The 13469-nt window shown below is 42.9% G+C and overlaps 1 protein-coding gene across 1 annotated transcript in view; it reads left to right on the top strand.

Annotated features, from left to right (window-relative positions):
* The first annotated feature begins 10898 nt into the window (after positions 1-10898).
* The window catches only part of LOC119647288 (ornithine decarboxylase antizyme), a 52277-nt gene continuing 49706 nt past the window's right edge, over positions 10899-13469 (top strand). The window contains 1 exon segment of the mRNA XM_038048191.1: positions 10899-11150. Within this exon segment, the coding sequence (XP_037904119.1) occupies positions 11125-11150 (26 nt within the window). The 5' untranslated portion in view covers positions 10899-11124.

The raw sequence follows: 13469 nt of genomic DNA, 5'->3' as shown, positions 1-13469 counted from the left end.
GAGCAATGTTTCTATTGTAGAGAAAAGGCACACGCGTACGATGAATGTTTTAAACGGAAAAACAATAAACTGTACACATTCAGGTAGGAAACAAGGATGTTATTTTTGTGGACCAACAGGACACATAACAAAAGATTGTCAATTTAAGGTAAAGTGGGGAAACTCGTCAACAGGGGGACGCTCAAAGTTCGAGCTAAAATCCCCAAAAACGACCAATATAGATAGCAACTTAGGGTATAATAAAACATCTCGAGTAACAGTCTCATTCGTCCGTGTGCCACTGGATATAGCGACACGGAAGGAGGTGAAATTTGTCGTAGACAATGATGCGGAAGTAAGTCTTATCAAGGAGACTCCTTAAAAAAGGAACAAAAGTATATCATGCAGAGGTATGCATACTACAAACCCCCTTTTAAGAAAAGAAATTCAATAGGCAAATGCGGGGCACAGTGCAGCTACATACGGAGATACCGTGTGAGTTCCAGTTATTAAGGGACATGCCTGGTATAGTACAATGAAATGACTTTTTGTCTAAACATTACATTCCCAAAAACCACGACCAATACCTTTGGGAAATTTAGGACTAGGATATAGCACTCAGTGTCCGGATAGCTGAATGGTTAGAGCACAAGGCTGTCGTGCGTAGGGTCGCGGTTCAAATCTCACTGGTGACAGTGGAATTTGTATCGTGATTTGACGTCGGATACCAGTCGACTCAGCTGTGAATGAGTACCTGAGTCAAATCAGGGTAATAATCTCGGGCGAGCGCAATGCTGACCACATTGCCTCCTACAGTATACTGTAGTGTACCGTTACGGTCTTGAATGAAGTGCTCTAACACACTTCAAGGCCTAGATCCAATATGGATTGTTGCGCCAACGATTATTATTATTATTATTGAGCACTCAGGAGGTGGCGTTAAACAGATCCGAAAACACCATTCAGGAGCAGCACTCATCAGAGATCGAATATCTGGCTAACGATTAGATGGCATTTGGAGTAGGAAAGACGACAGAGGGGTCACTCGTTCTCATGGCAGAGCGATCAGAGGAGTACACTTTTTGCCGAGACTAACCAACAAGTGAATTCCACGAGAGGTAGAGAGGGAAATCAGTGACAAAAGTAGTTATTTAACAGGCGAATGGAAAAAGCTAATTCAAAAGTTTAGTGAAAAAAAAGATCTACTAATAGAAGTAGAACAAACAATAAGGGTACCACCACGCATTCAAGCGTGGGTAGGGATATGAGTGCAACTGAACCACTAGAAAGCTACAATATATATATAGTTACCCTTGAAAATGAGGAAAATGTAGAGGTAAACGATCCGACAGTCTACCTTGGTCAAATCTTCCCAGCCGATGGTACGACTATTAGTGCTGAACAAGCGAGGTCAGGCCAGTTGAGGAAAGAGTTGGATGTGGGGGATCGATTTAAAAAGGGTAAGGTATACACACTAGATATCAATTATCGAATCCATCTGATACAAAATCAGGCACCTATTTATAAAAAACGGTATATAGTAAGTTATCAAAAATTTATAGGCAGGTTATAGATGACTAGTTACGTGAAATGTTAAGAGATGGCCATCCAAGTAAGAGCCCACGGAATTCACCTTTTTTGGTAGTTCCGAAAAAACCTGGACCAGATGGTTAAAAAAAAGATAGAGTTGTTGTTGATTTCCACAACTTAAATGGGAAGATTATTGGAGGCTCCTTTCCACTGCCTCGAATAGAGCATATAGTGGATCAGTTGGGGCATTCAAAGCACATTTCAACATTATATTTAGCAAGTGGTTATCATTAGGTGTTGGTACATCCTGAGATCGGGTCAAAAGCAGCACAGACTATGGGCTTTACGAGTTCAGACGTATCTTTAGTATCAAATTCACACATCAACACTGCTTTAATGGATACTGTGCTCGTTATGTTACGTTTTCTTATTTCTCGGTCAAGGTACTCCCCCAAATGCTCAATTAAGATCAGGCGGCTGTGGAGGGTGATCCAACTGCTTTGACATTCTATAAAGGAGCCATCCCTTAACATCTTTAGCCGTGCACTTCGAATTACTGGAAGATCCAAATTGAATCTAGGCACAACTTCAAACACTCTTATGCAGATTCACTTTTAAAATGTTGAGGTAGTCTTTTTTATTCATTATATTCTAAATAAATATCAAACTTCCAACACCATGTGCCACCATATACCCCACACCATAACTAAGGCACCCCCGTGCTTCACAGTTACGGCGATGTTTTGTTCAACAACACCTTGTCCTTTGGATCTCTACATTTTTAATGGTGTTTTCTCGCCAAATATTTCAGATTTAGTTTTATCACTGAAAGCAACATCTTTCCAGAATGAGAAATTCATATTTTCGTACTTTCTAACAACGTTGAGGCAGCGCGTTTGATTCTTCCGGCATAGTAAATGCTTTTTTCTCGGCGTTAAAACAACAATTTTTATTTACAAAAAGAGCATCATAATAAACTTATAGCTAACTAAAAAAGGACTGGGATAGGATGGGTGGGATGCGGGGGAGGGATGGGAATTAAAAGCTAGGAGGGGCGCTAATGATGGGAAGGTTTACAAAATTGGGAGTCGGAGAAGTTGCCCGTGTAGAAGACTACTCTACCTAGGGGGGAGGATCTGGGGAAACAGATGAGTTAGAAGAAGGTTATCTTCAACGATCTCGATCTGCATGGCTTTGGCGATAAGGGGATTGGGATGGGATTGGCACTTGACCAGGAAGTTGAGGGCAAGACAGGCAAGAAAGGCGTCGATGCGTGGGGTTTGGCAGGACTCATAGAGGATCTGGTTGGAAATGTACTTGGAGCGGTCTTCGTTCTTAAATATATTGGCACAGTGGCGAAGGATCCTGCGCTCTCTGAGGCGGAGTCGCTCCATTTGGGATGGGGAGCAATCGGACCAGAAAATAAAGCCGAAGATGAGGAGTGGGCGAATAAGCTGCTTATAACAAAACAGCTTAACCATTTTTGGAGTCGGGAGATTGTATTTAAGGACAGGATACAGGGACCAGAAGGCACCAGTTGCATGGCCTAGTGCCTTCGTTATATGAGGTACGTGGGAGAGGCGGGAGTCCATTGTCACCCCGAGGTAAGTGGCTTCTTTAACAGTGGGAATGGGCTCGTCGTGGATTCATCTTCGGCGTCATTCTCATGTCTCCATGGAAGACGATGGTCTCACACTTGTCGGGATTTATAGAAAGTTTCCAACGGGTGAAATAGTGGTAAAGTTCGTCCAAATAAGCATTCAGACGCGCTTCACCACGGGAGATGTCTTTGGTGGCCGTATAGATGATTAGGTCATCCGCGTATTGGAGGATCTGGATGGGACACGGGTGTGGAGGTGGTTTGGGGATGTCTGGGGTGGGTTTAAGACAGGACTGAACCCTGGGGAATGCCGGCGGGGCAAGTATAGGACGAGGAAAGGTGCTGCTGGATGTTGACTAAGGATTTCCGCCCATATAGAAAGCTAAGAATTAGCTTACAGAGGCGCGGATGGAAATTGAGGATTTCAAAAGGCTTGTACGTGAGTCCGTATTGCCATACGGAGTCGAAAGCTTTCCTTAGGTCAAGGAGACAGGCTATGGTGGGTGTCCTCCGATTGATACCCAGGAAGATATCAGTCTTGAGGACCAGCAGTGCGTGCTCAACCGAGTGTTTAGTTTGGTTGGCGAATTGAAACTCGGGCAGAGTGTTATTGGAAGTACAATGCTCGTCTATGAGGGATTTGATAATCCGCTCGAAGATTTTGGTGGAGAAAGAAAGGATGGAGATAGGCCTGTAGCTATCAGGATTAAGTGGATTAAGGTTCTTTTTTGGGATGGGGACTATGCGAGCATTTTTCTATTCGGTGGGGAAGTGAGTGTTGAGGATGCAGTGGTTAATGATCGAGGAGAGTGTGGTGGAAATGTTGGGGGCGCACTTTTTTAAAACTATGGAAGGGATTTTGTCGAGACCCACTGATTTTTTGTTCTTGGAGGCTGCAATTGCAGTTTCCACTGAACTTGGGCTGACAAAGTGGATGGGAGAAACATCATTATGTTCATCGGGATGGATAACGGGTTGAGCGAAAAGGTTTAGGTTGGGACTGGATTGGTAAAAAGTTGGTGTGGATTGAAGTTTTTCTATGGTTTCGCTCACAACACTTTCGAAGTGTTGATCGCGAATGTGGAGGGTGCAATGGTGCGCTTGAAGGAAGTGCTTGGCTAGGATGTTCACCTTTTCGGGAGTTGAGATATTTTGTGGAAGGATGGTGGTTTGTTGGGAGGAGTTGCCTAGACGGGGACAAGTTTTTCTGAGTTGCCTGAAGGTATCAGGGTTTAGCTCAATGTTGGAGAGGCGTTTGTGGAGGTGGTTGATGTAGAGGGTTAAAATTTTATTGCGGATTGACCTGCCAAGGGAAAGGATTTCGTTACGGAGAGGAGAGGATTGCGGAGAGTATCTGTTTCTAAATAGCCTCCGCCTTAGGATACGCTTGTATCTGATATCTTCGAGGATATCGTCTGGGAGAGAAATAAGATTGCGGTAGTTGAGGGACCGAGAAGGTATCAGTTCGTCACATATTTGCTGATTTACTTCAGTGTACTGACGAACTGTCCAATCTATAGTGTCGTTGGAAACTGTTTCGTTGGTAGGGAGGAGGAGAGGTTCAAGTCTGGATTTAAGGGTGCGGTTGATGAGTTTCCAGTTCGCCTTCTGGAAGTCAGGGACTAAAGTAGGAGAGGGCCTGGTGGCTCTGTCGGGGAGTGAAATCTCTAAGACCACGGCATCATGGTCACTGATACCGGGGGCTGTTTCTAGGAAGGGATAAGTATTGGGGTTGGGTTTGAGGGTGAGGTTGCTGCTGATTAGGAAGTGGTCGAGGTAGGAATGGTAATACCCTTTGTTAAATGACGGGAGGGCAGGGCTGAAGTGGGAGAGGTTGATATTGGGATTAGAGGTGGTTAGGAAATGGTGGAGAGTTTCCCCGTTCTGCCTGGCGTTGAGGTCCCCCCCATTTTTTTTTCTCGGCGTTCTATCATGTAACCCATTTTCATGTAAAGCCCGGCGAATAGTACTAGTACTTACACTTACACTTTTACGATCCTTCATCTCACGTGTTATTTTCACTGCACTTTCTAAAGCGGTTTTTTTAACTCTTCGCATTCTCTTTTATCAGTGCATGAAAGACTTTGTGGTCTTCCAGAACGAGGAAAATCCTCCAATTGTCTAAACTTTTTATATTTATCCAAGATTTTTTTAATGTGCAATGGCTTCTATTGATAATAACGCCAATTTCACGCAAATATTTACCTCCATTAGATAATTTTATAGTTTGTTCACGAATTTCAATAGAAGTTTGTCTGCCTATGGTAATCAATTTTAAAACTTCCTTAAATGTTAAATATGTTTTTCTGTTAACACTCACCAAACGATTAAATACCAAGAACGTTAATGCGAAATATGAACAGCAACTAACGAAACCTCCTACGGTACGGTTACTCCCAGGTGTTTGCCCATTATGAATAAAGTGTATACTTTCTTTTGACGCGTGAATTTAGTGGCTTCTGCATATTTTTTCGATTATTTATTTATTATTATTTTTTCGATATTATCAGGAATTGTGTGCATTAATTTTTATGTTTCGAAAAGAGAACGCAGCAAAACATTCAGAATTACAAAATTTTTCTGTTTACTAGCAACCTTAATATAGATATGACTATTGAAAAGTGCTTGGTGGAACTGTTCACTTTTTTTGACGCTGAATGTATACGCAATCTTATTTATAGAATTTGTAGCAAAATTCGATGTTTGCATTATGGTGTATAGGTCCCAGGGCGAAACGTGGATTGGTACCCACGATGGAGCATAAAACCTGGGAAATGCCTGCTGAACCAGCACCAACAGCTCTACTACCAAACCCTATCTCCACCTCCACGTGGTGACCGCTTAACGAAAAGCTGCAGACGGAGAAGGATGAAGGCGAGTCTCCCGCGCCTAAAAACGGGACAAATTGTACCAACTGGTCCTCCAGGTTGGGGGTTGGGTAGGGCTGACAAACATACACGGAAAACAACTCGTTACGAGGCCACAACAGGAGCCTCGGACAGGACGGATTTTAAAACGACGGACCCGGCAACGAACACGGAATAAAGATTTGCGCATTTTCTCATGGAACGTGCGCTCCCTGTACAGAGATGAAGCTGACCAGCAGCTAGCCGATACCCTGTCCCAATATAGGGCTGATATAACAGCGTTGCAAGAGATGCGATGGACAGGGACCGGTTTCCTGGAGAAGAGCCACTACACCATATATTATAGCGGTCATCCAGTAAACCATGTGCTCGGAGTAGGTTTCTTAGTCAGCCAAAAAATAAAACCTGCTGTTTCGGCTTTCAAAACATAAGCGAACGGCTATGTACTCTGCGCTTGCGAGGCAAGTTTAGAAATATAAGCCTCATAAATGTTCACGCCCCTACAGAGGAGACTTCAGAGTCGGAGAAGGATACCTTCTACGAGGCAGTAGAACGAACCCTCGAAGCCTGTCCCAGATATGATATCAAAATCATACTTGGGGATTTTAACAGCCAAGTAGGGAAGGTACCCGTATTCAGGCGTTACGTTGGCTCCCATAGCTTACACGAAAAAACAAATGATAACGGACTGCGGACTATTCAATTAGCAGGGTCACACGAAATGGTTGTTGGAAGTACCTGGTTTGCGCGGAAAGCGGTCCACAAACATACGTGGGCCTCTCCAGACGGGACCACTTTCAACCAAATTGACCACGTGTTGATCGAACGCCGCCACCTCTCAGCCTTGATGAATGTCAGAACATATAGGAGGGCCAACATAGACTCGGATCACTATCTCGTTGGCATGGTGCTCCGAGCTCGAATAACAATACCACCTAGAATCCTCTCTGACAATCAGGTGAGAGTGAACACTGAAGCCATCCACAACACAACCCTCCGCGACACCTATAAGAGGGAAATGGAAGCCGCAATAACTGCGGTCAACAGAGGACCTGGAGATGAAGCATCAACAAATGATCTTCACAATCACCTGAAGAACGTTATCATGGATACGGCCACAAACATACTTGGCCCCAGCCGCAAAAGGAGTCGGAACGGCTGGTTCGACGATGAATGTAAGCTAGCAACGGAACGAAAGAATACCGCACACCGAGTAATGTTGCATTCTCGAAGAACGCGGGCACGTGTAGAGAGTTATCATGAACTCCGACGAGCGGAGAAGCGACTTCACAGACGGAAAAAGGAAGCCTGGGAGAACCAACAAGTCTGTGAACTAGAAAAATACAAGGAGCAACCGCACCAGGTGCGGAAGTTTTACCAACAAGTCAGCAGGATGAAGCCTTATATACCTCGATGCTCATCCTGCCGAGACAAAGAGGGAAATCTGATTTCCGACAGAATGGGCATATTAGAGCGATGGGTTGAGTACTTTGATGAGCTACTGAACAACCAGAACATCGGCGAGTTGGAGGTCCTGCCGACTGAAGACGACGGACAAATACTGCCACCACCAAGTTTAGGAGAAACAGTCCGTGCAATTCATCGGCTAAAAAATCATAAGTCGCCAGGAGCCGATGGAATTACAGCCGAATTGGTTAAATATGGAGGCGACTAGTTACACCAAGTGGTTCATCAACTTGTGCTCAAGGTATGGGACAGCGAATCAATGCCTGACGATTGGCAACGATGCATTATCTGTCTCATACATAAAAAGGGAGATATCACACAGTGCAGCAATTATAGAAGTATCACGTTGCTGAGTACCATCTACAAGATATTCTCCACTATCTTGCTAGGGCGGATAGCCCCATACGCCCACAACATCATTGGCTCATACCAAAGAGGCTTCACTCCAGGCAAATCAGCAACAGATCAGATTTTCTCTCTGCGGCAAGCGATGGAAAAACTGTTGGAATATGGACAACAGTTGCACCATCTGTTCATCGACTTTAAAGCCGCCTACGATAGCATAGCCAGGGTAAAACTGTACCTGGTTATGAGAGAATTCGGTATCCCGATTAAAATAATAAGACTGACTAGGCTGACTCTGAGGCCAGATAAAAGCAGCAAGATCACTCTCAAGCCCATTCGACATCAACAACGGTCTACGACAAGGGGATGCCCTATCATGCGTCCTCTTTAACCTGGCCCTCGAGAAAGTGATCCGTTATGCTGAGGTAAATGCAAGTGGTACGATCCTCTTCAAGTCCACCCAACTACTGGCCTATGCTGACGATATCGACATCATGGGAAGAACCACCCGAGACGTACAAACTGTCTTCATCCAGATCGAGCAGGCGGCGATTGGCGCGAGATCTTGGGCTGCACATCAATGAAGGCAAGACAAAATATATGGTGGCAACGTCAGGACCAAAGACGAATCAACCAATAACATCAAACCGCACTGGTCAAACACAAACACGAAGAAGAATAAGAATAGGAGAATACAACTTTGAGACCGTTGACAATCTCTCCTATCTAGGGTCGAAAATCACAACCGATAACAGCTACGATGATAAAATCCGCGCACGGTTGTTGTCAGCCAACAGAGCCTATTTCAGCTTACAAAGACTGTTCCGCTCGAAACGTCTCACCATAGGGTCAAAGCTCTTATTGTACAAGACTATGATCTTGCCAGTCCTCATGTATTCCTCGGAAACTTGAGTTCTTAGCAAGAAAAATTGCGAACTCTTGGCCGCGTTCGAGAGAAGAATCCTCCGAAGAATTTTTGGCCCCCTACATGAGGATGGACAATTCAATGACGAAATCTATGAGCGATACCATGACCGTCCGGTTGTGGATAAAATCCGGCTCAATAAGTTACGGTGGGCGGGTCACTTAATCCGTATGGATGAAGATGATCCCACCCGGAAAGTCTATAAGGGCAATATCTATGGTAGGAAAAGAAGACGAGGCAGACCCTGCCTAAGATGGAGCGATGGCGTAGGTCAGGACGCCAGACAGCTTTTAGGGATATAGAATTGATGGACCTCGTCGCAAAACCGGGATGTCTGGAGTTCCTTTTTAAGGCAGGCCTAGACCGGATACCGGTTGTTGCGCCGTTGATGATGATGAATAAACAAGTGTTATTGTGTTGTGTACAAGAACACTTTCGAACTAATATGTAAACACGGAAGGGTCAAAGATAGGTGAATTAAAGAATGACATTACTTTTAATTTTTAGTATTCAAGAAGTCTCTGAACATAGCTAAAGTGTTCTAATCGAGAACACTTTATTACGCGCGGTCACTCTTTAATTCGCTTATTAGGTTTATTTAGAAATTGTCAAAAGTAGAATATTGTTGTTTTTTGGAAATAAAAGTTTTTAGAAGTGGAAACGCGAGTGTTCTTAATAAATCCAAGTGTATAAGAGTTGAGAATCAACTTAAGTATAGTATTAACTCTTTAGCCTTTTCTTTTTCAGAAGTTTTGAATACCCCATCGTTCCGCAGTTAAGTTTCGGCAGCCCGGAACGAGAGCAACCGCGGCCATCAAATTTAAATCCTGGGGCTAGTGCGCGAGCTTGGCCAACGCCCAAGCAGAATAGCCCATGGATTAGGCCGTCTAGGAGATCGCCAAAACAAGCTCTAAGCAATATTCATTTATTAATTCTTAGCTCTAAGAAATATTCAATGAGATGTCTAGTTGTTAAGTTCTTCAAAAGTGAAAATTCGAATATGTCCACTTATAAAAACCAACACTAAATAGTTGTTGGATTAAGATACAAAAAGAATGGTAGTACTACCATGACGAGGGAGTGTTTAAAAACCGTTTATTAATTTCCTTAATAGATAAATCTAACCGAAAACAAGTAGATAACATTGAATATTGTTTACTGGGAAGAAGGGAACTAATATATTGATTTTAATTTCTTTCGGGGAGAATATGTATGATTAAAGTAATTATAAATTGAATCCCGCCCTCCTTAGGAAGATGTGACTCCTCCTGGCTTAATTAGGGTTCCCCCTATTATATTTAAAGCGTCAGGAGACGAACGTTCAGCTGTGGTGGACAGCCGCAAGGCCATCATATCATCTAACTCCCCATGAAGAAGAAAGGAAGACCAGAGAGATCATGAGTTTTTCAAATGGCATAATATTTTGTATTGTGTAAACATTCCTGATTCTTGTAAGAACTAACGAAGCCGGGGTCGTAGATGTAAAATTGATCGACCATCTGAAACTCCAAGAACAAGGAATTGAGCATAGCGGCTTCCCATGCAGAAGCTATTGCAAATGAATTGCTTAGCCCCACTAAGCCGTAAACTTGCCTGCAAAAGCTGACAGGCGGCAACTTAAAATATATGATTTCTTCATATTCTAATCTTTGTGATTTACTTTCCTCATTTTATCCATTATAAAGTCTTTGGATAAATACATGTGCATAGCTAATCTTATATGAAAGTCTTTCGAAATTTAATCGCGGACTTTACATTGGTAATTTTCAAAAACTCTTGGAAATTAGAAATTATATGAAATTAGTATTGGCCATTGGATATTATTTCTAATTCTCGAGCTGTATTTTTTTACGTAAAAATATTATTTATAGAATGAAAAAATCCATTTAGCCGGAACTTAAAAAAAATACTAATACGTCAGTGATTAATCTTTTGGGATATTTTTTTTTTCATGCGTGAGTGTATATGCATTTTTACTTATAGAATTTGTAACAAAATCATAATATTTGCATTATTTGTAGTTTCCACTTCTCAGCATGAAATATATTCAAAAATTAAAAATTGAATTCTTCTTCTCCTACTTCCATTCACAATAATTCAATTCAATCGGGCAATTCACCCGAAACATGCGTTGACATCCGTCGGATGATGTGTCTTTCGATCCTCGTTAAAATTTGCTGCAATTGGCAGCGCCAGTTCAGTGCGAATTTGTTCGAGAAATCAAGCACACGTAGAGTACCTCCAGGCGTTCAAGTGCGAGTGACAAAGATAGAGAATTCGAGTGAAAATTTTCGCAGTGAAGTGAAAAGTTCCAATTAGATTTTTCTTGCGTGAAAATCAACAAAAGCAGAAGTTGCATTTATTCCTTAGAAAAGTCTCCCCGTAAGCTGCAACCATTGAGAAATACCAATATGCCGTCGATAATGAATAGTAATCGGTAAGTACGGAGGATTGGGCAGAGGAAATGATGGAGTGCGTGAGGATGAGAAAAAACAGCAGCGGGTTTGGTAACGGTGTCGATAGGATGAGCGTGTTACAGGCGAAAACAAAGAAAAAGTACGGCTCGAGTGGTCTGGAAGGGGGCGGGCTGAGCGGGGTCGTATTCGCGCAATGTATCGCCTTGGAATGTTTTTCTTTCGTTTTGCGTTCGCGCTCCATTCGTAAACATTTTCCGTGGACGGGTCGACGTGCGCTACGCTACCTCGTACGCAACTTGCACTGGCTTAGGTGGCTCCCACGGCCGACCCGTCTCATTTTCTGCAGGCCCCCGTCCCCACGCGGAAAGTCGCAACATTCCCAATCGATTCTGTAACATAAAAATACAGTTATCTCTAGAAAAAAATTCTGTTTTTTTGGTGCGAAACCCGCAATCGGGAAGTCTTGAGCTTTTTTTCTCTTGGATTTTGAAGCTACACCGAGAAATCGTCCGATGAGTGCGTCATGTAACCATGATGATTGCGTTATTTTTGGATATTGAGCCTCGCATGGCCCTTGCCGCATTGGGCATGTAATGGCTGCTGTTCTCGCCGTGAACAGCTGATAATGTTATTGATCCGTGGAAGAGGTGGATACAGCTGGGAAGGTGTGCTGCGAGTCACGTTTCTATGAGGTAAATAGATGCCTACTTGAGGAACTGCGCTCTGCATGTTAGCAACGGGTGTGTAGTGGGAAGCTTACTTGCCCTTTGAGTGGCCACCAACGTCCTCAGTGGCTTACAGCAAAGTGGACTTCAAGAGTCACTTCAGTTTATTCCTAGTTCAGTCTTTGCCGAATGGGTTTCCCAGTCATTACTCTCATAATGGGACCTATCTGATACCGGCCAGAAGTTGTCCCTTCTCCGCTCCTTTACACCAAAGGATTCTTATTTTAAAATCGCCAACCGTACTCAAGGATACACTGGATGGGGATTTAAAGGGGTCATCCCTTGTGAAGGCCGTTTTTTTGCCTTTATTTGAAAAATTATTTTGGAGGACTGGATAAAGATAGGAACGTGATATGTGTTTCTTGATATCTCTAGTATATGTGATAAATTTTTCAGCTTGATATCGTAGCTAGTTTTCGGAACACGTGTCAATTTATGCACCCATCTCCAAAAAAAGGTGTTTTTCTGCTGCCACGCTGGAGGGCGCTGTGTTCATCTGAGGGGAAAAAACTAAACGGCATTTTAATGTGGAGAATATTCCACGGTCCGCAAAATAGGATAATTAGAAAATATTAAAAGTTATTTTTTGGATTTTGGTGTTTTTTTACGGCTTTTTTTATGAATAAAAAAAAAACGGCCGGTCCGATTGCAATTATCCTAGTTTGTGGACCGTAGAAATGTGTGTTAAAGAAATCATGAAAATTTCAAAGAATTTGGTTGGATAGATTTTGAGCTATGGTGGCAGCCGATTTTCAAGATCCAGTTTCGAGAAAAACGCATTTAAAAATTTAAATATGATTATCAGCAGTAAAATTTTAACTCACCATGAATCTGCTATACCTGGTCCATAGAGAGCACCCTCCGTTTAAAAAAGTCTTGTAAGGCCGATTGTTGCTCTCTGGTTTCAATTCTGGCTCTTTTAGCGAGGTCAGTCGATCGTCGTTCGGACCGCCAAATTCGCACTTCATTACGGCGGTTGGCATAAACCTGACCTATGTGACCAACTTGACATCCCATTGTCACTAGGATTTTGAGAATGCCATTGAATCCTTCATTGAAAATAATTACAACCAGAAAAGTGGGTATTTCTACGATCTTGGCCCCAGAATGAAGGTGTTTAGGAGCGAAAGTCCAGATCAATGCATTTAACGAATCATTGTTATTCTGGGTCTCTGCTCCCAAACATCTGTTCAAGAGATCATCTCGTGACAAACCTTCGTAGATTGGTTTGATTACTGTTTGAACTTCTTCAGTCAAAGGTGTCTTCTCGTGGTGGAAACTCTCCAGTTTTCCTTTAGCTTCCGTTTTCCACCAACTGTCCTCGCCTGCCGGACAATTTTGATGCTGAGGATTTCCGTCTGTAGAACATTTATGGAAGAAAGTTGCCCAAATTTCTTGCTTCATTCCTTCTATCGAATTTGCGTGCCGACGAATAGCTAGCCCAAAAAATGTAGTGAGGTCGTTAATAACCTTATCAGTAAGTTTTCCAGCCCCTTTTCCACCAATGCCTTTGTGATTCTTCTTTGCATTTCTAAGCCGCGTTCCCATTCTTTTCTCGACATGTCCTACGCATTCCTTTTTTACTATTACGTACATTTTATTATTTGCAGAAAT

Source organism: Hermetia illucens, chromosome 1 (assembly GCF_905115235.1).
Source record: "Hermetia illucens chromosome 1, iHerIll2.2.curated.20191125, whole genome shotgun sequence".
Lineage (NCBI taxonomy): Eukaryota > Metazoa > Arthropoda > Insecta > Diptera > Stratiomyidae > Hermetia > Hermetia illucens.
This window is presented reverse-complemented; position numbering and strand designations above follow the sequence as displayed.